The following is a 26973-nucleotide window of genomic DNA, read 5'->3' as shown; positions in this document are numbered from 1 at the left end:
AATTGTTGAATAAATTCTATTGAATTAAAATGCAAAATAATTTAACAAAATAAATAAAATTCCTATCAAAATAACTTAATTAACAATAAATAAAATACATACTCCACTATTTAAAGATATCTTCTCTAAAAAAAGTAAAGAAATATATTGATTGATTAATTCTTATTCAACGTATTATGATAAATTAGATTCTATTTAGTGATGATATGTAATAAGATATATATTTAATATAGATAAAATATGTTTAGAATATGTTTATATATTCTTGATACTAAAGTGTAAAGTTAAATTGAATAAAATTATTTAATTTAAAAAATATAATTTTATATTTTATTCCTTAAAATAAACTAGTTATTATGTCTGTCTCTATATTTGATGGTAAAAAATTTAATTTTAATATAGATTGCCTCATATTTAAATTGGGTAATTTTTAATTATCCATAAATTAAATTACATATACAACTATTTTTCATTTACATAATACTAATTTATAATAGTATCCAAAACTAAATGAAAAAATATTGATTAATAACTTGATTTTTTTGGTAGTGTTTCTTTTTCCCATGAGAAATTTATAAATTTATTAAATTAAATTTGAGAGATCAATATATCTACAATGTTTCTTTGTTTTTAAGAATTGATGTAGCTAACATTTTCAAGTTAATCAACCACTTAAAAGTGCATTAATTATGTAAATTTATTAATAAACTAGATTACAATAAAATCTTTTTAGTTTGTATTTGAGAGTGTAAGAATTTATTTTTTTACATTTTGTAAGAAAATTTTAGCATAATTGAGTAACTAACTAGCTTTAAGTTCTTTTTAAGTTATTTGACATGGATTATTAGCCTATACTTTAGGCCTTACTATTTATTGATCACATTTTTAATTCCTTAAATTATATTAAGGAAAGTCATTATTAAGTAGAAGCAAATTATTTTTTAATTTTATATTTATAATTATTAAAATAAAAACTAAATTAAAAAATTCATAAATGGAAAAAAAAAAATTTATTTGTCGCTGTGGAAAAAATTATGAAAGAAATGCTTCGTTATTTAATCACATAAGATTGAAACATAACAACGACAAAAAAAACTTTAACTTAACAAATGCTAAAGTTGGAAGACCACTTGATTCGAAAAATCTTAGAAATAAACCTAAACAAACCCCAGCTAAATAGTTAGTCTGTAAATGTGGAAAAACTCTTTAAGGCGAAGGCTCCCTTTCTAACCATATAAGAATTAAGCATAATAATGATCCTTAATTTTAAATATAAAAAAAATAATAAGGAAGAAAAAAAGGTCCTCTAATTGTATCATTTAGTGAAAATAATAATCAGGAGATTCTATTTTCAACACAGTTGATCACAGAATAGTTTACCAACACTTTGGATACTTAGAGAACTGAATAAATCTATCCATCTATTGATGAATATTATGATTAATAATAACTTGATATTAACTATCAATAGTGTGTTGGTTAAATAGAGAACGATAATATGTTTATGGATGACTCTTTTCGTGAAAGCAACTTCTTAAATAATCAATCAGATCATTTATAATATTCATACTTTTGAAAACAAGTGATCAAACAAAAAGCAAAAAATAAGATACAAATAAATAAATAATGATTAGCTAATAAAAATAAATTATTAAATATTATTTTTGTTTAAACTTTGTATTTTTTAGTTTCTTCTTTCAAAACTCATATATTAAAAAAATATATGTAACTAAATAAATTGATTAATTATGTAAAATTTTTTTAGTTAATGTGTGGAATCTATTAATCTTATATGACGTTAGCAATAAAAGCTTTTATTTTTTATGAAAAACAGGATAAGTAAAAATTTACCATTTAAAATCTGTAGTAAGAAGATTTAATTAACTTTTGTTATAATAAACAGTAGTATTAGACAATAGTAAATTCTCCAAATTTTTGCATAAAACATGTGCATATTTCATAATCTGCAAAAGATGTATTTATTTTTATTTTATAATATCACTTTTGTATCTGTACTTTGCTGAAATTACCTTTTGTTATCATTTTTTTTGATTATTTTAATAATGATTTTGACAAAATAATCATTCATTATTTAATCACATTATAATCATTAATTCTTTTTTTCAAATTTGTAACAACCAAATTTTTTTTTTTTACTGATCATGTTATATTGTGATTTTGTCTTGTTTCAAATTTCTATTATTTGTAATTATTTTAGCTTGAAATAATAACATTTTATTTTTAATATTTATCCATATGCATTATATTATATGGATGGATGTTCATTATTATTAACAGTTAAAAATGAGATTTTTTCTAAATATTTTTCACATTTTATGATTTTTACCATTTAAATATTGATCAAAATTCTTAAAATCCTAAAGTATTTATAGTTGCTTTTGAAATAGGAACCACAATACTCATTCTCAAATCATAATAAATATGATAATAATGAGATTATATGATGCATTTAAATTAAATATGATGAGGATTAATTATGTTGAATATCAGGTCTTTTCGCTAAATAACTTAAGGATATTGCATTTTTTTTGGTCTCTATCATCTTAAGGTTAACTAAATTTGCTAAAAAAAGCTTTTGCTTAAAAATACTGCATTTTATATTATGGATTTTACTTTAAAACAATTTCATAATTTTAAACAATTTAACACAAATAAATAATAATAATGAAATTCAGTTTTCTTTACTTTTGTTTTAGAGACTCTAAAATCAAAAGAATTTTCTTTGAAAGTTCAAAGGGTTTTTCTTTGTATTATTTAGAAAATAAAATATTATTTTTCATATTTATACCTCATTTCTATTGAAGCTAATCTCGCTTGGGAGGAGGGGAAATTTAATTACACTGCTTTTAATCAAATTAAATCTGATTGATTTTTGATGAATTTGTGAGTTAAGCGAATCTTTAATTAAAAAAGATAGATTAATTAATTAATTAATTAATTGATAGATAGATAAAAAGTAAACAAAGAGGTATAAAATCAATATATAATTGCCACAATAAATACAAAAGCTTCAAACAAAAATCTATTAATTAAAATTTTGCAAAAAAGTACTTTTTTGAATCATGGTATAGATTTTATGAATAGTATAAATAGGTAGAGATAGCTTTTAATTAATTAACTTAAAAAATTGAACAAAAATATTTTTAAAATTAATTTAGCTAAAATTAAACATAAAAATCTAATTCTAACAAAACAATGTGACAAAATGTAAATTTAAATTTAATGAAAGACTTGAGATAGAAAAAGCTAAATACACAGTTATTGAGCTGATAATAAATATATTTTGATTCTAGATTGAACAAATTAATTATTATTATTAAGATAATGAAATAATAATTTTTTCAAAAAATTGTATATTTCAGATTATTTATCATTTAACTAATTCATTCACTAACTAAAATCCAATAATAATATTAAATTCTTTGATTTGTGAATTTAATCTTAATAATACTTTAGGCCTTACTATTTATTGACCACATTTTTGATTCCTTAAATTATATTAAGTAGGAGCAAATTACTTTGCTAATTTTATTTATAATTATTAAAATAAAAACTAAATTAAAAAATATTTAATAAATGGAAAAAAAATTCATATGTCGTTGTGGAAAAAATTATGAAAGAAATGCCTCTTTATTTAATCACATAAGATTGAAACATAACAACGACAAAAAAAACTTTAACTTAACAAATACTAAAGTTGGAAGACCACTTGATTCGAAAAATCTTAGAAAAAAGCCTAAAAAAACCCCAGCTAAATAGCTAGCCTGTAAATGTGGAAAAGTTCTTAAAGGCGAAGGCTCTCTTTCTAACCATATAAGAATTAAGCATAATAATATAATAATGATCCTTAATTTTAAATATAAAAAAAATAATAAGGAAGAAAAAAAGGTCCTCTAATTGCATCAGTTAGTGAAAACAATAATCAGGTGATTCTATTTTCAACACAGTTGAGCACAGAATAGTATACTAACACTTTGGATACTTAGACAACTAGATATATCTATCCATCTATTGATGAATAGTATGATTAATAATAACTTGATTCTAACTATCAATAGTGTGTTGGAGATTTCGAAAATTAAATAGAGAACGATAATATGTTTATGGATGACTATTTTCGTGAAAGCTACTTCTTAAATAATCAATCAGATTATTTATAGCATTCATACTTTTGAAAACAAGTAATCAAACAAAAAGCAAAAAAAAAGATACAAATAAATAAATAATCATTAGCTAATAAAAATAAATTATTAAATATTATTTTTGTTTTAAACTTTGTATTTTTTAGTTTCTTCTTTCAAAACTCATATATTAAAAAAATATATGTAACTAAATAAATTGATTATCTATGTAAAAATTTTTTTAATGAATGTGTGGAATCTATTAATCTTATATGACGTTAGCAATAAAAGCTTTTATTTTTTATGAAAAACAGGATAAGTAAAAATTTACCATTTAAAATAGATAGTAACAAGATTTAATTAACTTTTGTTTTAATAAACAGTAATAAAATATAATAGAAAAATTCTCCAAATTTATGCATAAAACATGTACATATTTCATAATCTGCTAAAAATATATTTATTTTTTTTTATAATATCACTTTTGTATCTGCACTTTGCTGAATTTACCTATTGTTCTCATTTTTTTTTTAATTATTTTAATTATGATTTTGACATAATAATCATTTATTATTTAATCACATTATAATCATTAATTCTTTTTTTCAAATTTGTAACAACCAAATTTTTTTTTTTATAGATCATGTTATATTGTGATTTTGTCTTGTTTCAAATTTCTATTATTTGTAATTATTTTAGCTTGAAATGATAACATTTTATTTTTAATATTTATCCATGCATTTTATTATATGGATGGATGTTCATTATCATGAACAGTTAATAATAAGATTTTTTTCTAAATATTTTTAACATTTTATGATTTTTACCATTTAAATATTGATCAAAATTCTTAAAATCCTAAAGTATTTATAGTTGCTTTTTGAAATAAGAACCACAATACTCATTCTTAAATCATAATAAATATGATAATAATAAGATTATATAATAAATTCAAATTACATATGATGAGGATTAATTATGTTGAATATCAGGTCTTTTCGCTAAATAACTTTAGGATATTGCAAATTTTTTTGTCTCTATCATATTAAGGTTAACTAAATTTGCTAAAAAAAGCTTTTGCTTAAAAAACTGCATTTTATATTATGGATTTTACTTTAAAACAATTTCATAATTTCAAACAATTTAACAAAAATAAATAATAATAATGAAATTCAGTTTTCTTTACTTTTGTTTTAGAGACTCTAAAACCAAAAGAATTATCTCTGAAAGTTCAAAAGGTTTTTCTTGTATTATTTAGAAATAAAATATTATTAGCATATTTATACCTCATTTCTATTGAAGCTAATCTCATTTGGGAGTTTGGGAGGAGGGGAAATTTAATTACACTGCTTTTAATCAAATTAAATCTGATTGATTTTTGATGAATTTGTGTGTTAAGCAAATCTTTAATTAAAAAAGATAGATTAATTGAATGATAGAAAGATAGATCCTAAACAAAGTGATATAAAATCAATATATAATTGCCACTATAAAAACAAAAGCTTCAAAGAAAAATCTATTAATTAATTTGTTAATTAAAATTTTGCAAAATAGTGCTTTTTTTGAATAATTTTATAGATTTTCTGATTAGTATAAATTAGTAGAGATAGCTTTTAATTAACTTAAAAATTTGAACAAAAATATTTTTAAAATTAATTTAGATAAAATTAAACATAAAAATCTAATTCTAACAAAACAATGTGACAAAAATGTAAATTTAAATTTAATGAAAGAATTGAGTTAAATACACAGTTATCGAGTTGATAAAGATTAATAAATTCTTCTAGATTGAACAAATTAATTATTATTAAGATAATTAAATAATAATTTTTTTTCCAAAAATTGTATATTTCAAATTATTTATCACTTAACTAATTAATTAATTAATTATCCTCACTAAAAGCCAATCATATTATTAAACTCTTTTGTTTGTGAACTTAATCTTAATAAGTTGATAAAATGGATAAATATTCATGCAAGTGTGGGCAAAAATACTTCACTAACTCTTCTCTTTACAATCATATCCGTCTAAAACATGACAACGATTTGGGAATGAAGCAAAATATTTTAAAAATGGGAAGACCGCTAGGAACAAAGAATGAAGTTCAAATTAAAAGAACTAAAGTAAAAAGAGTCGCCTATCCTTGTAAGTGTGGATCAACTTTAGCAAGCAGAGGAGCTCTATCAAATCATTGGAGACTTGTACACAAGTCTTGTGAAGAATATAAACCAGATGTACTCGAAAAAGGTAGAAAAAAGGCCAGCTACGATAAAAAAAAGATAAAAATTGAAAAAAACGATTAAGTTAAAGAAGAATATAATGATGAAAAAGATTAGCAAATTTCTAATTATGAAAGCACAAATACCGAACACGAAGATGAATAAGTTAAAGAAAACGAAATTGTAGTACAAGTTAAGCAAGAAAATATGCCCATAAAAGATAATATATAGGTAAAACAAGAACAAAACGATGGATAATTACCTACACACATTAAAGATTCTTCCATAACAAGAAGCGAAGAAACATATTTATAGAGTCAAGCAACACTTTCTAGTCCTTTTAATTCTTTCGAATTGACTTAGCCAATTAGTACATAAAATATCAATCCATATACCTATCCTCCCCCCATAATGACTGAACCATATCGTAGCAACTACTATAGAACTTTCCCTCCATTCAACAACTAATATAATTTATAATATTTAAAGCGTTAAAACGAATATTAGCCTCATATACCTATACCACAGTACTACCTTCCTCAGCAAGCAATTAAATAATAACCTCTAACTCTAGATTTATAATAACAAATATATCTTGAAAAGTTAAAAGCAAACAAATTTAGTTTTTTATTACCCTAATCTAAATAATAATAAAGGACGGCTTTTTGAAAAAAACCTCAAGTTATAAAAGCTTAATCCATTAATAAATTAATTAATCACATACTAAATAAATATTTAAAACAAGCAAGCAATAAAATAAACAAACAAACAAACAAAAATCAATCAAAAGTACTAAATAATAATTAATATCAATATACCCACACAAATCTTAATCCATATGCTAATTTGAAAATCGGGATGTGCTTCAAATGAGATTTCCTAAAAGTTTTGTTTTTTCAGTATATTTTAAATGAAATAAATTTCTATATTTTCTTTTCTATCTCACTATATCATTAAATTTTATATCTGCAAATAAACTATTTTATATTCTATTCAGTATATATTAAATAAATAACTAACTAACTAATTAATTAAGTAAATAAGTAAGTAAGTAAATGAGTGAGTGAGTGAGTGAGTGAATAGCTAACTAACTTATTACCTAATTAACTAAATATATTTCAAACTAAATAAATAACTCTTTCAAAAAAATTCCTTTTCTCACATACATATAAATAATTTACTTTCTTTTCTTTTTTCTCGATATTAAAATAATCCTACAAAACTACAAAAGACAAATACTTTTAATTATTTACCCATTAAAATTTATTGTAAATAAATGCCTTTTAATATATTTGCTTAAAAAATATTTTCAAGCATTTTTTTTCAAAAATATTTTTATGAAATCGACAAATATTTTGTTATTGCAAAGAATAGTTTAAGCTCACAGTAGAAAAGTCACAAAAAATTAAGCTACTAAATATTTTTAAATTTATATTAAAATTCTATTGAAAGATAAGTCTTATTATGTATTTATCAATCACCAGAGAAAATTCCTCCACTCATTCACTTAATCAATCAATTAATTACTAAATTTACCATTCATATTTAGAAAAGAGCATATTCAATTTTAAAAAAAATAAATTTCTTATTTAAATTTAAATTGATTAAACACATTTACTTCATTTAAACACAAATATTTATTAATATCATTTAAAATTTACTCAAAAGTAATAATATTTTATTTTAAAAGAACCTATACCCATTCACTCAATTAATTACATATTTTTAGAATAGATATTGCTAAAATATAAATTACTTAATTTTATTTAAAATTAACTAAAATTATTTGTATAACTTTAACAGAGATAATTATCATATAAAATTTATTTTCAGTTAATAATATATTCTTTAAAGGGGGATCGATTTAAGCTTAAATTTGTTGTATTTACAGTTGTATCTTTTGCAATTGTTTAATAATTATTTTAACTATAATTTTCTTAGAGAAACACATTTCCATAATAATAGTTACCAACACCACCACCACCTACATTATTACCTTGATTTTCGAAATCATTTTTTATCTATTTTAAGGATTGTCTTGTCTATTACTTTAAATTCAAATCGTAGCTTTGCTGAATTTCCTAAGTTAATTTTACTTATTGATATTTAATAGCGTCTTCAGCAATGCTATTAGACCTCCTTTTAATATTGTCATAGTTGTGATGTTTTATTTACTATTAATATTAAGGGTAAACATGAATATTTTCTTTTGAGTTATTCGTATTCATTGTATTAAAATCTGTGGATAATTTTCTTTTAATATTTTTATATGATACTTTTGAGCTAGCTTAAGTGCTAAGCCTCTTTTAAACTTTTTCAGAATAACTGGTAGTTGTGTATCCCTTTTATTTACTATTGCTACCTCTCTGAGTTCCATTGTGAGAAGATGTAGCAGAATTTGTTATAGACTAACTATTGTTTTAGTTGATTTGAATATTTCTTTTTTAAATATTATTATTGGTTTGATGATAGTTTTTAGGTGTTGTATCTTTAGTAATACTATTTTGAGAAGGTGGAGCATATGCTGAATAATTTGAGCTATTATTTTGCTTTGTTGAGGAAGTTTAATTTGAGGTCAATTATGAATTTTATTCAATATTTTTGCTTTATCTTGTTTGGTTTAAGCGCTCTTCAGGTTTTGTACTTTAAAGTTATACAATTTTCTCAATGAGTTTGTTAAAAAGCTGTTTATGACTATTCTCTATTTGCGTGATGTTAAAATTGACTTTTATCGGTTTCTAATCTAAATTTGTTTGCTGAAGAGTTTATTAAATCATCTTGAAAGCACTAAAAATGTATGATTCCCTATAAGAATTTTCAGCTATCTACTCATCAAAATTTCTGTATTCTTCTAAAATATTTTTAATATTTTCTAATTCACAATACTAATTTCCTACATCATTTAAGTGGATTTAGTAGCTATGTTAAAGATTTTCTAACAGTTTATCTCTCCTCGCATTAACGGTAGCTATCATGCTATCAAATATCTCATTTACTTTTTAGTTGCATTTTTAGTATTCTCTGTCAAGAGTAATTTAATTCTATTTAGAAATTTGTATTGAATCTTCTAACTTCTTTAAGTATATTTCTGATTAATTCTTGAATTCTTCATTTTCTTTTTTTAATATTTATGCAGCATTCTTGAGAGGTATGATATTGTGATTCTTTTTATAAAATTTATATTCATTTTTTCAAAATTGTTTTAAAAAATTTACCTTATGAGTTTTTTAAGAATAAAGACACTCAATGCAAAGTAAGGACTTATCTGATAAACAGAACAAAGTATATTGATCATTATGCTATTAACACTTTAATTGATCAGAATATTACTAAATATTTTGTTTCTTTATGTCTACGTTCATTCCACTTTAACTATTCTAATAGTCTTATTATATTTATTTTGATTAAGCTTAGTTCTACAAAGGTACTTATTTTCTATAGTCATTGATATAATTATTTTATATTGATTATCCTAAGTTATTATTTGAATTACTAAACATGTTATTGAGGCAGTTAACATAATTATTCACATTGCTACTGCTATTTCTTCTTAATAAAATATTATTATTATTATATTCATTTGTAAAAAATTAAGGTTCAGAAAAATTATTATTTTGACTCTAATAAGTATAATTATTGCAATTTTAAGGAGAATTTTAGAGAGGAATACAGCTACCATTTTTATTTGTGCTAAAAGGAGTTCCTAAGCTTTAATTTCTTATGGCAGATTGAGATGTACTCAAGGCGAGTGTTTTATCTGTTTATTAATTTAAATTATTTTATTTACTAAAACTTTATGAGAGTCTTTAAGTTTGACTTTAGTATTCCAAAGAATTCATAGATTTATTATTCTAATATTAATACTTGATATTATTAGTATCTTATGTAGTTTTTACATTATAGCACGATTCTTAAGTGATAGAGGGATCCCTTGATTTATTTCCATTAACCATTTATTACTGTTAAGTTAAACTGCTTTTCCTTAAATTTATCTTTGAGCCTGGTGATGCTTGAACTGATAGAATTTTCAAAGGGACTTCATTTCCTGTTTTTTCATTAAAATGCTGTACCAAAAGATTTTTAACATTATAAGTCACTGTATTTGATGAGCAAACAGGACAAGAAACTCTGTATTTTGGTTATACCCCACTTATTTTTATTAAAATATTAATTAAAATTGTGTTGTTAGATTTTATTTATTTATTTTTAATAATAATATTTTAGTATTTATTTTAACTTTACTCATTTCTCAATAAATTATTTTACATAATCCTTTACTTTATTTCAAAATATTTTTAAAAAGTAAAAAGGTAAGCAATATCGATTAAATTACAGATCGATCTAATTGATCTTATTGATCAAAAATGATCTTGAAATATATTTATCTACAAAAAGATTGATAGAAGTCTAAAAATTATTTATTACCTTTCCTATTCTTATTCTTTTATGAAATTCCCACATTCTAAACATAGAAAATGATTGCAAATCAAGCTGATAGGCTTAATTGCCACCCTTTTACAGAAAGCACAGCACTATTATTAAAGTATTTATTGCTATTTCTACTCATTATCGCTTTATTATTGAATATCAAAATTTTAGCTATCGTACCCAGCTGTTGCGAATTATTTACTGCTATGACTAATAGTTATAGGAGCGTTCATATTTAATTAGTTAGACTTACTTTATTGATAAATATTTTTAATGATAACTCTAAACTATACTATATTTGATTTTTTAGTTTTATGTTGTTTTTCACCTTTTTTATGATTTGATATATATAAATAATACACACAAATTTGAAATTCTAAATAAACCTTAAGGATAAGATTAATTTCTTCTAACGACTAATAAATAAATAAATAATTAAATTAATTTCCACTTTGTTTATTTTACTAAATACTAGGTATAAAAGAAGAAAAAAAAATTTAAAAGCTCAATAATCATGTATTAAAAATTGTACTATTTGAGTCTTTCCAAGTTTTCTAGCTTTCTTAGACTAAGTTAACTATAGTGTTTTAAACTAAGATAATTAAAAAAAACAAGTATTTTAAATCAAAAATTTCAAACTATTTTATTCATATTAAATTTCAAATAAGGTAGAATATTATTTTCTAAATAAATACTATTAATTTGTTTTTAAAAATTTATTCAGATTTTGAAAGTTTTTAAAATAAAATATTTACTAATTAAAAAAGCTATCTGTTTTATCTTTATTTATTGTTTATTTAATTAAAAAATTTAAGTAAAACTACTCAAAATACATTTATTTTAATCATCAAAAAAGTAAAAATAAAATAAAGAAACCATTTTTTAAGTGTTAAATTTTGTACAAGCAAATATTATTTACAACTTTAATATGATTTAATATAGATTTAAAAATATAAAAATTAATTAAAATTAATATTTAAAAATATTCAATATTATAAATTATTTTTTTAAATGCTAACTTCTGATTAATTGCTTTATAAGTTTTCTGTATTTTTGTTTTTTTCTACATCATGATTTTCTACTAATAAATCTTCGTCTTCAATAATGTCTTCATCTTCATCATCGTCATCCTCTTCTTCTTCATTTTATGACTCATTAAAAATATGATCAGCTCCTAAGCTCCCTCTACGGATGAGCATAGTCTTCTTTCTTTCAAAAGCAGCACTAATAATTTGATTTTCTCTTTCTCTTCTTAATAAAATATTTGTAAAGGCATAATCAATTATAGAATTAGAAGTGTAGTTATTAGATAAAACAACTTATTAAGGAGATAATGGTAATGCTTAGTCTATAGAATTAAAGTTTTAAATTTTTAAACTATCCTTAAGACTTTTCTATAATTCGACGGAAGATGATTTTAAATTATTTGTTTGCATATTGAGTTATGCCTTTTATCTTATGTTGACGGTTTTCTATTTTAAAGATTCCACCAAAACTTAGGAGTGGTTAGATTTCCCTATTTATTCATTAGAATTATCCAGAAGTAGAGATGATTGCATTTCTTTTGATGGCAGCATTTCAATATGCTTATTTTCTGGATTAAAAGCTCTTGTGATAGGATTTGCTTGTTAGTAGCTTAAACCCATAACTAATTTCTCAAATATATAATTCTCAAAATTTATCTTTGACTTGTGAAATCTCTCAGCCAAAGTAACAAATATACTATGAAAAATAATTAAGAGAAATCCGAAAGTGATTTGAATGATATTGAATGTAGTAAATAAATTTGAGCTTTCACACTTTAAGAAGAATTTTCCATACATAAGGTTTCCAACAGTGAATATAATTGGTATAAAGAACATAACTTGTTGCATTTAAGAATTTAAACCGCTGGAAAGGCACTTTGGATATGCTGAGTGATTAATAAAAGTAAATTTAAAGGCCCAAAAAAGCATTATCATTGTAATTCCTTTAATTAAAATGCCCAAACTAAGCATAGTTGCATAAAAAAAGCCTGATAATATAATTCTGTTCACTATTGCATAGTACTCTTAAATTAAAAACTCAGGGTCTTCAAATATTTCATTTAGTTATTATTAAGTCTTTCTACAAAAAGGAGCATTTCTAACTACCCACCAACGATATATTTTCTTCCAGAGGTATTCTGGTTCATACATAGTTACAAGAGGAACAAAAATAGCATTTCCAATAAAAATGAAAAAAATATTTTGAATAACATATTATAAGAATTCTTAATCATTTTGGTCTTATAAATTCTCAGAAGGAGAAAGAATCAGCAGTATTACAAAAGGTACAAGAGCTGTATTTATAAATTAGATCCAGCTTAGTCTTAAGCTTACTGAAACAGAAGTAGATGTAAATGTATTATGTTTTTCATATTTTGAGAATAATGTTATTATTATTGTTAATAAACTGTTAATTGTTGCTACAATTACAGTACAAAAGACAGAAAGAGCATAAGAAGCCATGCTATCTTTAAAGTCTTTCTCAGTAATCTAGCCTTCATTTTTTTCCTTAATAAGAGACTTTTGCCATTATGAAACAGAAGAAACGGCTACAAGACTACCAGTTGTGAGCAAAAGCTATTTAAAAAATAAAAATATTTATATAATATAAAATCTAAAAAAACAAACATAAAGTTAAAAGCTTTTTAAATTCCATCAAAAATTTCTTAAATGAAAAACCATTTTTAAAATTCGAAAATATTTTTTAGCTTTAAAAAAAAAAAAATTTATGGTAATTAATTAGAAAATTAGCAGTTAAAAGCTAAATGATTTTGCAAATAAACTGTGCAATTATAATTTAATATTTTAAATTACAGCCATCAAAAGAAAAATGGATCTTCTCAAAAGCTTTGTCCTATAAGGGGTTTCTAGATTTTCCCAAATGATGTCTAAAGGCTCAAAAGCTATTCTAAACTTTAATAATCTTCCTTTGAAACTTAAATTATTTTTAAAACCAGGCTTGAAATATTTATCTTTAACAGCTTGGCAATCCTCAAATTTGTTAAAAGTAACGAAAACAATTGCAGTTCTTATTCCTTCGCTAGAATAGTCTTAATATTTACTTTCAAGATAAGTCATTCTAGCTTAGTTTTTAGCCAACTGACTTTCATTGGTTTCTTTTTTTTCCATATAATCTTTATTTAATTTTTTCATACTTTTTTTCAACTATTTTTTTTAAAGTAATCCTTGCTGGTTACTTTCGGAGAGATTTTATGAGTCTAAATTGAATCTATATTCATTTTAAACCTTTTCAGAAAGACGTGTTAACTCTCTTTTTAGCTTCTCTCTTTCATTAACTAATTTGATTTTTTCTTAAGCTAAATCAAAATATTCTTAAATTTTGAATACTCTATTTATGTTTGCTATGTCTAGTTTTCTATTTGGAAGCAACTTTTCTTCTAAGAATGATTTAAATTCTTCCTCACAATTTGTTTCAGGCACATTCTTTATCATGATTGTAAAATCGCTATGATTGGGCATTTTCTTCTTCATTTATTTATCTTTTGCATCTTGTAATATCTTGAAAATAATCACTCCAAAAAATAATACCCAAAAAGTTATAAAGTTAAGCAGCTGCTAAGTAAAAAAGTCATTGTAACAATTTCTTTATGTCTATTTAGAATAAATAATTCCCATAAAACTCTAGCAAACATCTGAATTTTCACATGATTTGTAGGTGTCAATCAAATTCCTTAAAAATAAAATAAATTTTTGATGAGATATTTCTTTGATTTACATTGATTAATAATATTTAATTGGATAAATGGAATATTTGTGGATATGAATTGATAAATTTATTACTGCAATCCTCCAACTAAAAAGACAAGCATTAGAATAAATGACATTTGCTTATTGTAATAAAAGAATAAAGTGAATGCTGGTCCTAATGATGCAAACTTTTCTATTCTTTCCTTGATTTTAAAAGGAATCTTTTTGAATGGTAATTTACAGCAGATGCAACACTGGCCACTTTCTAACAGCTTTGTGTATCTGCTTATTTTGCCAATTTTTTTTGCCTACCCATGGAGGCGCGCTTATTCAAAGTCTGGTGGAACTTAGAAGGGTCTGTACACCTTTGGTTCATTAAAAGAGCTTCCTGCTAAGTTATGTTCTTCCTAGCTTTTCAAAAGTTATTTAATCTATTTATATCCTCCATCTTTTTTAAAGTGACGAGCCTCGTTAATCTAGTTTAGTATTTGCTCAGACTCCTAGCTTTTTGAGGGAGAGCTTAAGTTATCTAATTTTTATAATTCGATATATTGTAATTGTTAGTTTTTCATTTTTTATTGATTCTGCTAGATTTTACTATTTTAAACATCTGATTTTGTATTCATTATACAATGTATGCTTCAATTGAAATTTAGGGAACAAATCACTTTGCTGATCTCTATATCTTTTAATTGATCGCTTTTATTTTTGCAAAACAATCAAATAAATCTGAATGATTTTGATATTTATTAAATTAAATACAATTTATCTATCTCTACATTAAAAACCATGATAGTAAACAGATTCCAATTTTTAGTTAAAATACTAATACAAAAAGGCTTTAGCACCCACTTTTCTTTTATATTAAAAGAAATTGTATCAGTATTTTTCTTAAATAAGTGAATTCTACTTTTATTTTAAGGTAAATACTTCCTAACCATTTTTTTATTACATTAGGTTTTATATTAAATTTTTGAATTTTGATGAATTCGTATTAGCTACAAATAAAAAAATGTGACAAGGTTATACTGATTCTTATTCAATTAGGCGATTATTTTTATTCTATATTCATTTATTTTTCTACTCTATTCAAAAATTAATATAGATAATTAAATAAAAGTCTAAAAAATTTCCAAATATTTTAATTTGAACTTTAATAAATGTAGGTAGAGGTGAATATTTTTAATTAAAACAAACAAACAAACACTCTTTAATTATTACTAAATTACTAAGCACTTTTAAGAAAAAAAATACAGCTATCCTTTATTTTTTTATTTTAATAAGTAAATGCACAAATAAATAAAAAACTAAAAATTAATATTAAAAAATATTTTATACGTTTGTTTCAATAATTAATTCAATTTATATTAAAACTATTATAATTTATTATATAAATAAAAAAAATACTTGACTCTTTTCTATAAACAATAGTAAATAAATACTATTGTGGTACATATCTTAATTATTTTATTTTATTTTTCAGTTTACTAATATTTTTTCTTTATTATCTGAAATGTATATATTGATCTCCTTAAAGCTAATGCATGCTATGAAATGAATTAATCTAAAATTATATTGATTTTGTTTCCATTTGACAGTTTTATCCTCCATGCTATGAATCAAGCTTATTAAAGTTTCAGTATAAAAAAAGGGACTTCATCAATAAGAGCGATATTTTAGAAATCCATTCTTTCAGATTCTTATAAAAAGCACTCTTTTTTCCTTATTTTTATGAGCAATTAATGAGTAATTACATATTCATACTTAATTTCATAATTCACTTTTAAAGTGAATTGAAAATTTAAGAAAAATTTTTATTAAGTATTAGTTGAGATACTCACACCTATCCTCTTATTTCAATATTTTATATCTACTCTTAAATATGTATTTTTTTATCTACCCCTCAAATTTATATATAATAAAAAAATATTCGTAAGTCAAAAGTTAACTGAAATTAAAAAAAATTAAAGATTTATACTTTTCTAAGTTTTTAATAGAGACTAAAAAGTTATTAAAATTTACTAAAATATTCTCAAATTCCAATCATTATACATAAAAATATTTAAATTTAATTTTTATTTATTTAGAAAAAAGTAAAAAAATATATGAATGACAATTTAAATTGTATCTTCTAAATATTTAAATTTTAAAAGACTAGTTAGAAACTTTTTACTAATTATCCTAACTGAGATAACTGAATAGAGATTTTATTGTTAGTGCTAATAATAATAAAGATCAGAAAGCAAAGCTTTTAACGAATAAATACAAAGCATATTAGTTTAAATGTTTTAAAAATGAATATTTTCTGAAATATAAAACCAATTGATAAATTAATTTAAAATGTATATAAAGTTATTTTTAAATTTTTGGTAAGAAGTAATTATTTTGTTGTATCAGAATTTTATATTAGATTTAAAAAAATTATTTTTGAAAGATAAAGATAGTATTTTTAGTTAGAAATATTAGAGATCAAAATAAATTTTAAAAACGATAAAAAAACAAATTCTACAGAGGGAAAAAAAACATCACTATAAATAATTAAAATAAATATAATTATCTATTCTGATTGGCTGGATTTGTGATTCTTTTTTTATGTTTTTATATAGTAATTAATTTTATAATTATGTATACCAGTTATTTAAGTTGCTCCAGTTAAGTTTTATTAGCAACACAATTATGTTAATTAGTATATTATTTCTTGATAAACCTTATTAGTTTTTTTACAAAATTTAATTAAAAAGAAATCACAAAATTAATCTAATATTGAAAGTAGAAATAACAAGAAAGCAAGTCTCATAAAAATTATTGAGTATGTAAAGCTAAACGATTACTCAGAACAATCATGCTAATCCTTAAGTATGGACTGTTTGTAATAATTGTAAAGATTATGATCAAGATACTGTTTAATTTGCAGGATAGATTTCTGACTCTAAAGACCCATTCTCATCTGTTTTTGGAGAAGGCTTCATTAGAGTCAATTAAGAAAAAATAACATTTTCTTAGGTAAATATATTGTTTTATAAAAAATAGAATGAACTAAAAAGATAAATATTTATTTTTTTTTGAGTTTACAATTTTATGTTTATCGATAAATATTTTTTATAAATATTTAGCAAGGATTTGTTACTGCATTCATAAAAATTTTAGAATAATTAACTTATTCTACTTTGTACAATGATGACGCATGCTACTTGAAGCTGAGCAAATTTGGAAAAGAAACTTTTGTAAAGATGAGTCCAGATGCTCTAGACTAAGTTGATAAACTACTCAAAAACATAATTTTTAAGTAGGATTTTTCAGATAGCTACGAAGTCATAAGTTTTGTTGGAAATGGTAGCTTTTCATAAGTAGCTTTTATTCAATTATTAATTAATACATTCATTTTGCCTAAAAATTTAAATTAATACATACAGACTTCTCTTTATAAATTTCTAGGTTACTTTAGCAAAAAATAAAAGAGACAGCAAAAATTATGCAGTAAAATCGATTTAAAAAAATAGGGTTGTATAAAATGAGTAAAGTAAGGTAGGACTTTTTTTTGAGAACTTTAGTTAAAAGTATTTTTAAACATTTTAATTATTATTTTTTTTCATATAAAAGAAAGAGCTGATGAACGAAATAAATCTTCTCCGCAGGATCAACCATGAAAAGGTTGTAAAGTCATATGAGTTCTTTTAGACTGAAAGCTAATACAAACTCGTGCTGCATTACTACGAAGGAGGTTCGCTGGAGTAAAAACTTGAGAAATCGAAGGGTTTTACGTTATTCTAAATATGTGATATGATGAGATAAATTCTTTAAGGCTTTTCTTATCTCCACTAAAATAATATCATGCACAGAGACTTAAAACCAGATAATATTTTGTTCTTTGACAAAGAGTCATTTGATGTAGTAATTAGTGACATGGGGCTATCTCAAGATGTATAAATAATATAATTCATTAAATTTGTATGATTGTTTTACTAAATATTATATTATAATAAAAGGTGAATGAAAATTTTGTTTTTAAAAAATGCGGAACACCAGGATATGTAGCTCCTGAAATTTTAAATTCAATTACTGGCACTGACTATGGAGTTAAGAGTGACATCTTTTCTTGCGGATGTCTCTTTTATAGATTGTAAAATTTGTGATTAAAATTATTACTATTAACATTTTCTTCATTTTAATTAAGAGTTATGGGTTAGCCTCTATTTGAGGGTAAATCTCATGTAGAAGTGTTAGAAGAGAATAGAAAGTGCAAAATAGATTTATCTTCTACAGAATTTAAAAAACTACCCTAGTAAAGTAAGAAATAAATAAATAAATTCTTTTATTAAATGCTCATTAATATAGTTTTTAACATAAATTATCAGTATAAAAGGTTATTGAAAATATGCTCTAAATTAATCCAGAAAAAAGAATTTCTGCTTAAGAAGCGCTGGACTCTTTTTTTTATAGACTCAATGCAGAACAACAATAATATTTTTGCAAAAACTTATAAAAGTAAATATTTTGTTCATTATTATTTACTTGTTATGATTTAAATATTTAGTCAATGTTGAATACTTTATCGATTAAATTCTACTTAATTCTCAAACTCCATTTTTTTTAGCTATCAAAAGCAATAACCAAATTTCAAAATTTATCTCTAAAATTAAAAATTTTTTTTAAGAGCAAAGCTTCATCAAAGAAAAAATACAGGAACTTAAATAGAGCATACAAAACTAAATAGTTAAAATCCTCACAAATAAAGGTAATCTGTTTAGATACATAATTTAGGCATGTTAAATAACTCTCTAAATGGTATAAACACTCCTAAAGGATCTTGTTCTTCCATGAGTAGTAACAACTCTTTACCTAATACACCAACCTCTAATGCAACCAATAAAGATAAGTAGGATGTTAGAAAATCTCAATATTGCAAATAAACTTCGTTAGAAGTAACGGAATAATAATAAAAAAAGCATATTTAAAGTAAAGAAGAATAGTTTAAGTCATAAAGAAAAAACTCTCCTACAAAGTAAAGATTTAGTAAAGAAGTAAGCCCTGACACTAAAAAAATAAGTAAAATTAAGCTTTTGGATCACCATACACTTCTAGATAGCCCAATTAATACAGGAGCCAAGAAAATTATATCAGATGGAAATAAGATAACATTTCCTAAAAAAAGTTTATAAGAAGATTAAGGAAAACATAACACAGCAAAATGAAAAAATCACTGACTTAAAATAATAAATAACTCAAACCATCAATTAAAAAAAATAAATAATAATAGAACATTAATAATAATAATTATAACACTGTAAATAAATAAATTAATTAAATAAAATTATATTGAAATTTATCGAAAAGTTAAAATCAAAAAATAAATTTATTTTAAAGATAAAAATGTCTAATTTTATTGAAATTTGTTTTAATTAATTTTATTTACATACAATATATATTAATAAATTCAATTAAATTCCTTATAAATATTAAAAAAACTAGTTAAAAATTTTAATAAATTTCCTAAAAATTTTTTTTCTACTGATATTTTAATAATACATAAGCATAATCAACTATTTATATAATTATTTCATTTTTGATTTTATAATAAATAGAAAATAAATTAAATATCTTCTATATTTAATAATTTTTTAAGAATATGTAATAAATATCTATCATATTAATTAAATCATAAACCAATAAATACTTAAAAAATAAATACTTAACAAAAATAAACAAATAATTTGGACATTATTTTTACTTAAAAAATTATTAATAAAATTTTTTCAATATGATTTAAGTGTTATAAAAAAATGTCATTTGACTTTTTAAAAAAATTATTTGAATAAAAAAGAAAACTTGAATATTTTAAATATTTTATTGTATTTAAAAAGAAGTAGCAAATGATAAGCTGAAATAATTTAAAAATTGATGTAATTAATTGTATTTAAATTCCATTTTTTTAAAATTAGTTCAAAGTAGACTTTACAAAAGCAAAAAAGAGCTTTTTAAAATTATTTGAAATTAAATTGAAGCTCTTAATATTATTTTGAATCATTCTTTAAATAATTCATATTATAATGCAAATTTATAATTTCATAGCTAATATAGTTAATCCTATAATATAACATTTTTTATTATTCTTAAAATTAAAATTAGGCCATTATTTAATGTTAATATATTTATTTTTATGGCGAGAATGATGAAGATGTTTGTATTTCTATAGCTTTTATAATGTAGATAAAATAAAAGAAATTAGTCAATTTAATCACTTTAAATGCATTCTGAAAAAAAATGCTTATTTTTATGTAAATTTATTATGAAATACTAAAATTTTTAAATATTTAAAGCACTTTTGAGTTTGCTTTACAACCAATTTGATAGCTCTTATTAATTATACACTTTTGAATTATATAAAAATAATAAGCAAAATAAATACTTTTTGGTTATCTGTTAATTTTTAATTTATTATAAAAATCTTTTGTTTTTTAATTATAGCCAGCCCTTTTTTATTATTTATTTATTTCTTATCGAAATTTATATTTTTGTTTTCTATTCTCAATTTTAAATTATTTACAAGGATTTTTATGTAGTTTGATCATAGATTAAAAAGCTAGCTCTTATTCACATTATATTTTTTATATTCACTTATTCAATATACAAAAGCACCAAATTAAATATTACTAGCTATATTTAGATTCATATAACATCAACGTTTATTTATCAAATTCAATTGTTTTTAATTAGTAGCAAGGATTGAAATAAATTAGCTTATTTGGATATTATTTAAGTAGAATAAATATCTAATTAGCAATAAATGAATAAAAAGCATAAAAATAATTTTTTATTTTATATTTTTCATTTAATCAGTTTTTTTTCTTACATTTTGAACTCGAAATTTATAAAAATTAATTTCTATTCCTGCATCTAATAATTTTTATTTCATTAAATTATTTTCTATTTCAGAGTTTTTAAATAAAGAAAACTCAAATTAAGATTAAGATAATTTATATTTATAAAAAAAATAATTTAGAATTCAAAATTTATAACCAATAATAGCAATAATATTCAAAATTTAAATAAGTAACAATGAACAAACATAGTTTTTGGGTAAAAACAATTCCATCATTGGATGCTGAAAAAGAGCTTTTCCATGTTTCAGCTTATATTTGTGATAGCTTAGAAAATTCTTAGGACTAAAATTAAAATGGAGTTTTAAAAATATATGAACAGAAATTAATTTACTGCATTGTAATAATTAAAAAGATAATTTAAAATTCGAAATATTTTATTTAAATTAAAACATTTTCTAATTTTATCTTTTATTAAAAAAAATAGTAAGAAACAAACGTCTGTTTTATCTAACTCAATGAAGAAATTTAATATAACACTTATTTTGATAGAGCTAAGGGAATTAACTACATAAAATTTTAAAAAAATTAAATTCATACTTATATTGTAATGTCTGAACAAGAAATAGCCCTTGTTGATCATTAACTCAACAAAATAATTTTTAAGAACGACTTTTATTCTTCTTATGATATAATAGATCTAATTGGAAATGGAACTTACTCACAGGTAAAATTTCAAAAAAATTTCATTCAAATTTAAAAAAACTAATTAATTATTTGATTATAATAATAAAAACAGGTCTCATTGGCAAGACACAAAGTAACTGGAAAAAAATTTGCTGTAAAAAACATATCTAAGAACAGAGTTAATAGTAGCTTATAAAACAAAGTAAGTATTTGATTAGGCTAAAAAATAACGAATCTTTCATTTTAAATTAAATAGAGAGAATTGATGAATGAGATAAATTTGTTGCGCAGACTTGAGCATAAAAACATATTGAAAGGAGTAGAATACTTTGAAACTGATAATGCATATAAAATTGTCTTAGAGTATTACAGCGGTAAAACTTTAGAATGTAGGTTGTAGTAGATTAAATCAATTAAATTGGCAGATGCTTGTTTTATCATGCAATAAATTTTATAAGGACTCTAGTACATTCACTCATTAAATATTATGCATAGAGATTTAAAACCTGAAAACATATTACTGAAAGATCCCAACTCGTTTGAAATTGTTATAGCTGATATCGGATTTGCATAAGATGTAAATAAACATTTTTAATTAATTTTTAAATAAAAATTTTCTAAAATATTTTTTCAAAATAAAAAATTGATTTAAAAAATAATTTGAATGAATAATTTATAAATTAATTTTTTAAAGGGTTTGTTTTTGAATAAATTGTAAATATTATTTTATAAAAAGCTTTATTAAGACTTTGTTTTACCTAAATGCGGGTCACCAGGATATATTGCTCCAGAAGTTTTGAATTCAAGGGATGGCAAAGATTGTGGAGTAAAAACTGATATGTTCTCATGTGGTTTGCTCTTTTACAGATTGTAAAAATAATTATTTTTATCTATCTTTTTATCATTGTAATTATTTTTTTTAATTTAATAAAGAGTTGCTGGAAAACCTCTTTTCAGCGGAAAAACAGTTGAACAAACTCTTATTGAAAATAAAAAATTTAAAATAGATTTATCGTCTTCACAGATAGCTTAATATCCCTTATAAAGTATTTATTTACATGTGAAAATATTTGGTTTATTTATTAAAATTTTGTAAATTAATAGTTTAAAAAATCATAAAGGGCATGCTACAAATAAACCCAGTTAAAAGAATATCTGCTGAATAAGCTCTTTTATCTGGATTTTATAATTTAGAAGGAGACGATGATCAGTATTTTTGCAACAATTAAATAAATAGTTTATCATAAAAGTAAAATAATAAACATATATTTTTTATTTAAAATCAATTTATATTTTTTCATTAATTTATTATAGGAGCTTCAAAAGTAGTTTCAATAGTAAGCAAAGTACAAGCTCATAAATTTAAACATTTGCTTCCCCAAAATAAAATTCTGATAGAAGAAATTTATTCTCGAGCTCAGCAATAACTTAATATAATTCCAGCGTAAGCGTAAGAACAGAATCTTCTGAATAATTTAGGATTGGAAGGACTTATAAGGAAAAAGTAGAAGACTTGCTAAATTTTGAAACAGAGTTAAAAAGTCCTGTAAAAAAATCTAAAATTAACAGCCCTTTAACGAAATTTCAAAAGCAATAATCGCCTAATTGCAGCCCAATCTTAAAAATGAATGCGAGTTATCTGCGAAAATCTAGTACAAGTGTAAAATTTAGCCTAAAAAAATCAGTAGCTTAAACATTCAGAGATTAAGTTGACAATATGAAGAATATATCTTAGTTTACACAAAAAAGTTCTTTTATATCTGAATTAAGGTGATGATTTATCTATCTAATTATCAATTAATTGATTAACCAGCAAATCCATCTGTCTTATGAGTGCTCTCATTGGCAAAATTTAAAATTCAACTTTTATTAAGACTTTCAGTAAATAATAGAACAGTGATTATATAATTTGAATTTTCAACTAGTACATGCATGAAAGAATGAGTCATTTAATAATTTTAAACTTACATTTAATTATATCTTTTAATCCACTTTAACTTCATAAAAGTTGATTGGCTCAAAATTAACAAAAATTAATTATAATTAATCTGCAATTTTACAAATGAATAAATTAATTAAACAAATGAACAAAAAAACAACAAATAAATAAATAAGTAAATAAGCAAACATACTTTTATATATTCTTAATAAAAATATTTTAACTTTATATCGATCCATGTTGTATACATTTAAATTCATTAGGATAAAAGAAAGAAGAAATATTACTTTTTGATTATATATTTTTTATTTTTTGCAATTAATTAATTAGATATTGTCTTAAAACTTGATCTATTTATTTATTAAATAAACATGGTTTTTACCATAATTGATTGTTTAAATTGAATAAAATCTTTGATAATTAAAAGAAGAAAACATATTTTTCATCATCTTTTTGCTAAAATTTTAAATAGTATCTTAAAAATGATTTATCTTACTATCAGTCTTTCTTTCTTTCCACCATCAATCAATCAATTAATATATCAATCAATCAATCAATCCATCTATCTATCTATATATTATTTAAAAATAATAAAAGCTGTCCGTTGTTAAAATCAATACTTTTCTCTTTTAAGCCAAAGTAGAAGTTACTGGTAACATTTTAAATAAAGAAGAAAGGCAGATAAAAATAAGATGATTAACTATTTGTTAAGAATTATTATTATTATTATTTTTAATTATTGATAAACAAATTATTTCATAAAGCAAAAGCATATAAATTTAATCAAACAAATAAACAAACAAACAAATAAATAAAACAAATACAGTTTTTAATTTCATGTCTGCTGCAAATAGCCCTAAGGTTGGTAACATATGGGTAAAATGCTAACCGCATTTAGATGAAATAAACTAAAATGCTAGCTCTTTTAAGGCAGAAATTTCAAATAGCCTTGAACCTTTTGAGAGTTTACACGGTTCAGGACACCTCAGGCTGCATGAAAATAAAATACAATTTTGTAAAGTAAACATTATGAGAACAAGTATTAGTTCAAGTATTTATTTTGATAAAAATTTATTTAACAGGGAACTTAAAACATAGTATTTTTGTAGCTTAATGATAAGATAACCTACTAAATGATAATTGATGACGAGACGAGGCAGTGCTTTATTTAGTTCAACAAGTATCCTAAATAGTCCTACGTGTAGATAGAATATGATAATAAAGACATAATTGACGAGTATCTCAAATAATACATTTTTAAACTTGACTTCTACAACTATTACACCCTCTAGAAGCCTATTTCCCAAGATTAAAATGTTTAGGTATATTATAAATTTTAATAGCTATGATTTATTTACCATTTTTTGTTGTTGTTACTTATTTTAGATAACTCAAGTAATAAGAAAATCTGATGGCTCTACTTATATCTCAAGAAATTATTAAAAAAATAAAGTTAATATAGCAAAAGAAAAGGTAATTAATTAATTTGATTAGTTTAAAAACCACAAATTATTTATTCATCTTTCAATCAATTAAACAATCAATCAATCAATAATTCTTTTGTAATAAATTAGAAATAGTTTTTCAATGAAGTGAAGATGCTTAGAACATTGAACCACAAGCTAATTATATAAGGGATAGATTACTTTGAATCTGATAATACCTATAAAATTGTAGTTTAAAACTTTGAAGGAAAAAAACTCAGTGATAAATTGAGGGTAACAAAGAGTTTAACATTGTAAGAAGTCTGCGTGATAATAGAGCAAATATGCTAAGCCTTGAAATATTTGCACTCTAATAACATAATTGTTCGAAACTTGAATTTAGAATCAATCTAATTTAAGTATAACAACTCATACAATCTTCTAATTACTTGCACTAGAGATTTTCAACGTGTAATTTAAAATATTTCATTTATTAATTTAAGTAGTAATAACTAACGCACACAATATTATATTCACTTAAGGTAGATTAAAAATCAAAATTAATTACTAATGTTTTGATTCATTTGATTGATTAATAATTTAAAGAGATTGAAAAATAAAATATTTTTCTCTTGTTTACAGTTCAAAATTTTATTTCAATGAAGAATAAATATAAAATATTTATTACTCAGATGCAATATTTATTTATTTATGCGTGATAAGCGAATAAATTTAAAATTTTTCTATTTTAAAATGCATCGCCCTAATTAATTTTTGATAATAATTTTTTTTTTTATAAAGATTGGTGATGAAATTATTCCTTTTGACTCAGATCCAAATGGATTTTAAGCTCCAGAAGTTGCTTTTGCTAACAATCAAAAGGATATTACCACTAAATGTGACATTTATTCTTGTGGTTCAATCTTTTATAGGCTGTAATTACTAAATAAAATTATTTATAATTCAAAGAGATTCTTTTAAAATTAGGGTTGCAGGAAAGACATATCAATAATCCTTGACATCATAAGTAGAATATTTAAACTAGAAGTCTAATTTTTTCAGTGAAGAATTTAAAACAGTACCAATTTAAGGTAATTTATTTATTTATTAATTTATTTATTTATAGATAAGATCTTAATTAAAATTTGATTAATATTTTTTATAATAATTAATTAATTAAATATACAGTACAAAAGCTGATAAAGTAAATGCTTGATAATAACCCTGATAAGAGACCTTCTGCAGATGATATTCTTATCAAACTTACCAACTTACTCAATGAAGAGGAAAGAAAGTTAGTATGTACCCAAAAAGACGATGATCTGCCAAAGTAAATTTTTTAGCTTAAATTAAATAAATAATGCTATTAAAAGTTTTAAATAAATAATAAAAACAAAATAAAATAAAATTAGGCTAAAGATTTAGAAAGGCAATAGTCTTCAAATAGATTAAAGCTCTGATGACTCTCCTTCGCCTTAAATATAATCATCTAGTGTCTAAAAATTTTAATCTAGTGTGAAAACTATAAATAGAATGTTTAACGTTGCTAATAGATTTAATTTCAATAAATCCAATTCTTTC

General features: G+C 22.3%; 11 protein-coding genes across 11 annotated transcripts in view; 6 read left to right on the top strand and 5 right to left on the bottom strand. All coding sequences in view use genetic code 6, as the record gives it.

The window, feature by feature from the left end:
• The window catches only part of TTHERM_00000080 (hypothetical protein), a gene marked incomplete at both ends in the record, with an annotated part of 619 nt that extends 146 nt beyond the window's left edge, over window positions 1-473 (bottom strand). Inside the window, 3 exons of the mRNA XM_001007989.3 lie at window positions 1-16; window positions 103-191; window positions 455-473. The exon at window positions 1-16 is cut by the window's left edge and continues 146 nt beyond it. Of these exons, the coding sequence (XP_001007989.3) occupies window positions 1-16; window positions 103-191; window positions 455-473 (124 nt within the window). The remainder of the gene's footprint in view (window positions 17-102; window positions 192-454) is intronic.
• Window positions 474-964: 491 nt separating this feature from the next.
• Window positions 965-1576, top strand: TTHERM_00000070 (zinc finger, C2H2 type family protein; the record flags this gene model as incomplete). Its single annotated transcript, XM_001007988.2, has 1 exon — window positions 965-1576. Exon 1 carries the CDS (start codon window positions 995-997, stop codon window positions 1574-1576), a length of 582 nt encoding a protein of 193 aa, XP_001007988.1. The 5' UTR covers window positions 965-994.
• A 2021-nt stretch (window positions 1577-3597) lies between these two features.
• Window positions 3598-3951, top strand: TTHERM_00000060 (zinc finger, C2H2 type family protein; the record flags this gene model as incomplete). Its single annotated transcript, XM_001007987.2, has 1 exon — window positions 3598-3951. The coding sequence occupies one exon, from the start codon at window positions 3598-3600 to the stop codon at window positions 3949-3951; it is 354 nt and encodes a 117-aa protein (XP_001007987.2).
• Window positions 3952-6138: 2187 nt separating this feature from the next.
• TTHERM_000000045 (transmembrane protein, putative) lies at window positions 6139-6738 on the bottom strand (the record flags this gene model as incomplete). Its single annotated transcript, XM_012795613.1, has 1 exon — window positions 6139-6738. The coding sequence occupies one exon, from the start codon at window positions 6736-6738 to the stop codon at window positions 6139-6141; it is 600 nt and encodes a 199-aa protein (XP_012651067.1).
• Window positions 6739-8191: 1453 nt separating this feature from the next.
• Window positions 8192-11167, bottom strand: TTHERM_000000042 (B-box zinc finger protein; the record flags this gene model as incomplete). Its single annotated transcript, XM_012795612.1, has 3 exons — window positions 10788-11167; window positions 9578-10511; window positions 8192-9526 (listed from the first exon to the last, which is right to left on the bottom strand). The coding sequence occupies exons 1-3, from the start codon at window positions 11021-11023 to the stop codon at window positions 8192-8194; spliced, it is 2505 nt and encodes an 834-aa protein (XP_012651066.1). The 5' UTR covers window positions 11024-11167.
• Window positions 11168-11776: 609 nt separating this feature from the next.
• Window positions 11777-15150, bottom strand: TTHERM_00000040 (B-box zinc finger protein; the record flags this gene model as incomplete). Its single annotated transcript, XM_001007985.2, has 4 exons — window positions 11777-13393; window positions 13631-14507; window positions 14618-15053; window positions 15123-15150. 4 exons carry the CDS (start codon window positions 15148-15150, stop codon window positions 11777-11779), a joined length of 2958 nt encoding a protein of 985 aa, XP_001007985.2.
• Window positions 15151-16361: 1211 nt separating this feature from the next.
• TTHERM_000000031 (hypothetical protein) lies at window positions 16362-16797 on the bottom strand (the record flags this gene model as incomplete). The annotated part of the gene is made up of 2 exons (XM_012795611.1): window positions 16362-16426; window positions 16503-16797. 2 exons carry the CDS (start codon window positions 16795-16797, stop codon window positions 16362-16364), a joined length of 360 nt encoding a protein of 119 aa, XP_012651065.1.
• Window positions 16798-17335: 538 nt separating this feature from the next.
• On the top strand, window positions 17336-19716 carry TTHERM_00000030 (Serine/Threonine kinase domain protein; the record flags this gene model as incomplete). Its single annotated transcript, XM_001007984.2, has 8 exons — window positions 17336-17527; window positions 17638-17871; window positions 17960-18049; window positions 18125-18445; window positions 18511-18644; window positions 18699-18811; window positions 18880-19009; window positions 19179-19716. The coding sequence occupies 8 exons, from the start codon at window positions 17336-17338 to the stop codon at window positions 19714-19716; spliced, it is 1752 nt and encodes a 583-aa protein (XP_001007984.2).
• A 691-nt stretch (window positions 19717-20407) lies between these two features.
• On the top strand, window positions 20408-21089 carry TTHERM_000000023 (transmembrane protein, putative; the record flags this gene model as incomplete). The annotated part of the gene is made up of 2 exons (XM_012795610.1): window positions 20408-20424; window positions 20651-21089. Coding segments are annotated over exons 1-2 (441 nt in total). The 5' UTR covers window positions 20408-20422.
• Window positions 21090-21580: 491 nt separating this feature from the next.
• On the top strand, window positions 21581-23803 carry TTHERM_00000020 (Serine/Threonine kinase domain protein; the record flags this gene model as incomplete). Its single annotated transcript, XM_001007983.2, has 8 exons — window positions 21581-21742; window positions 21830-22069; window positions 22142-22231; window positions 22286-22606; window positions 22766-22899; window positions 22963-23075; window positions 23134-23278; window positions 23344-23803. 8 exons carry the CDS (start codon window positions 21581-21583, stop codon window positions 23801-23803), a joined length of 1665 nt encoding a protein of 554 aa, XP_001007983.2.
• Window positions 23804-24805: 1002 nt separating this feature from the next.
• Window positions 24806-26483, top strand: TTHERM_00000010 (protein kinase; the record flags this gene model as incomplete). The annotated part of the gene is made up of 6 exons (XM_001007982.2): window positions 24806-24988; window positions 25051-25290; window positions 25355-25441; window positions 25543-25863; window positions 26194-26327; window positions 26380-26483. Coding segments are annotated over 6 exons (1069 nt in total), but the record flags the coding sequence as incomplete, so codon positions are not given.
• Window positions 26484-26973: the final 490 nt, after the last annotated feature.

This window comes from Tetrahymena thermophila (genome assembly GCF_000189635.1).
Source record: "Tetrahymena thermophila SB210 genomic scaffold scf_8254803, whole genome shotgun sequence".
Taxonomy (NCBI): Eukaryota; Ciliophora; class Oligohymenophorea; order Hymenostomatida; family Tetrahymenidae; genus Tetrahymena; species Tetrahymena thermophila.
This window is presented reverse-complemented; position numbering and strand designations above follow the sequence as displayed.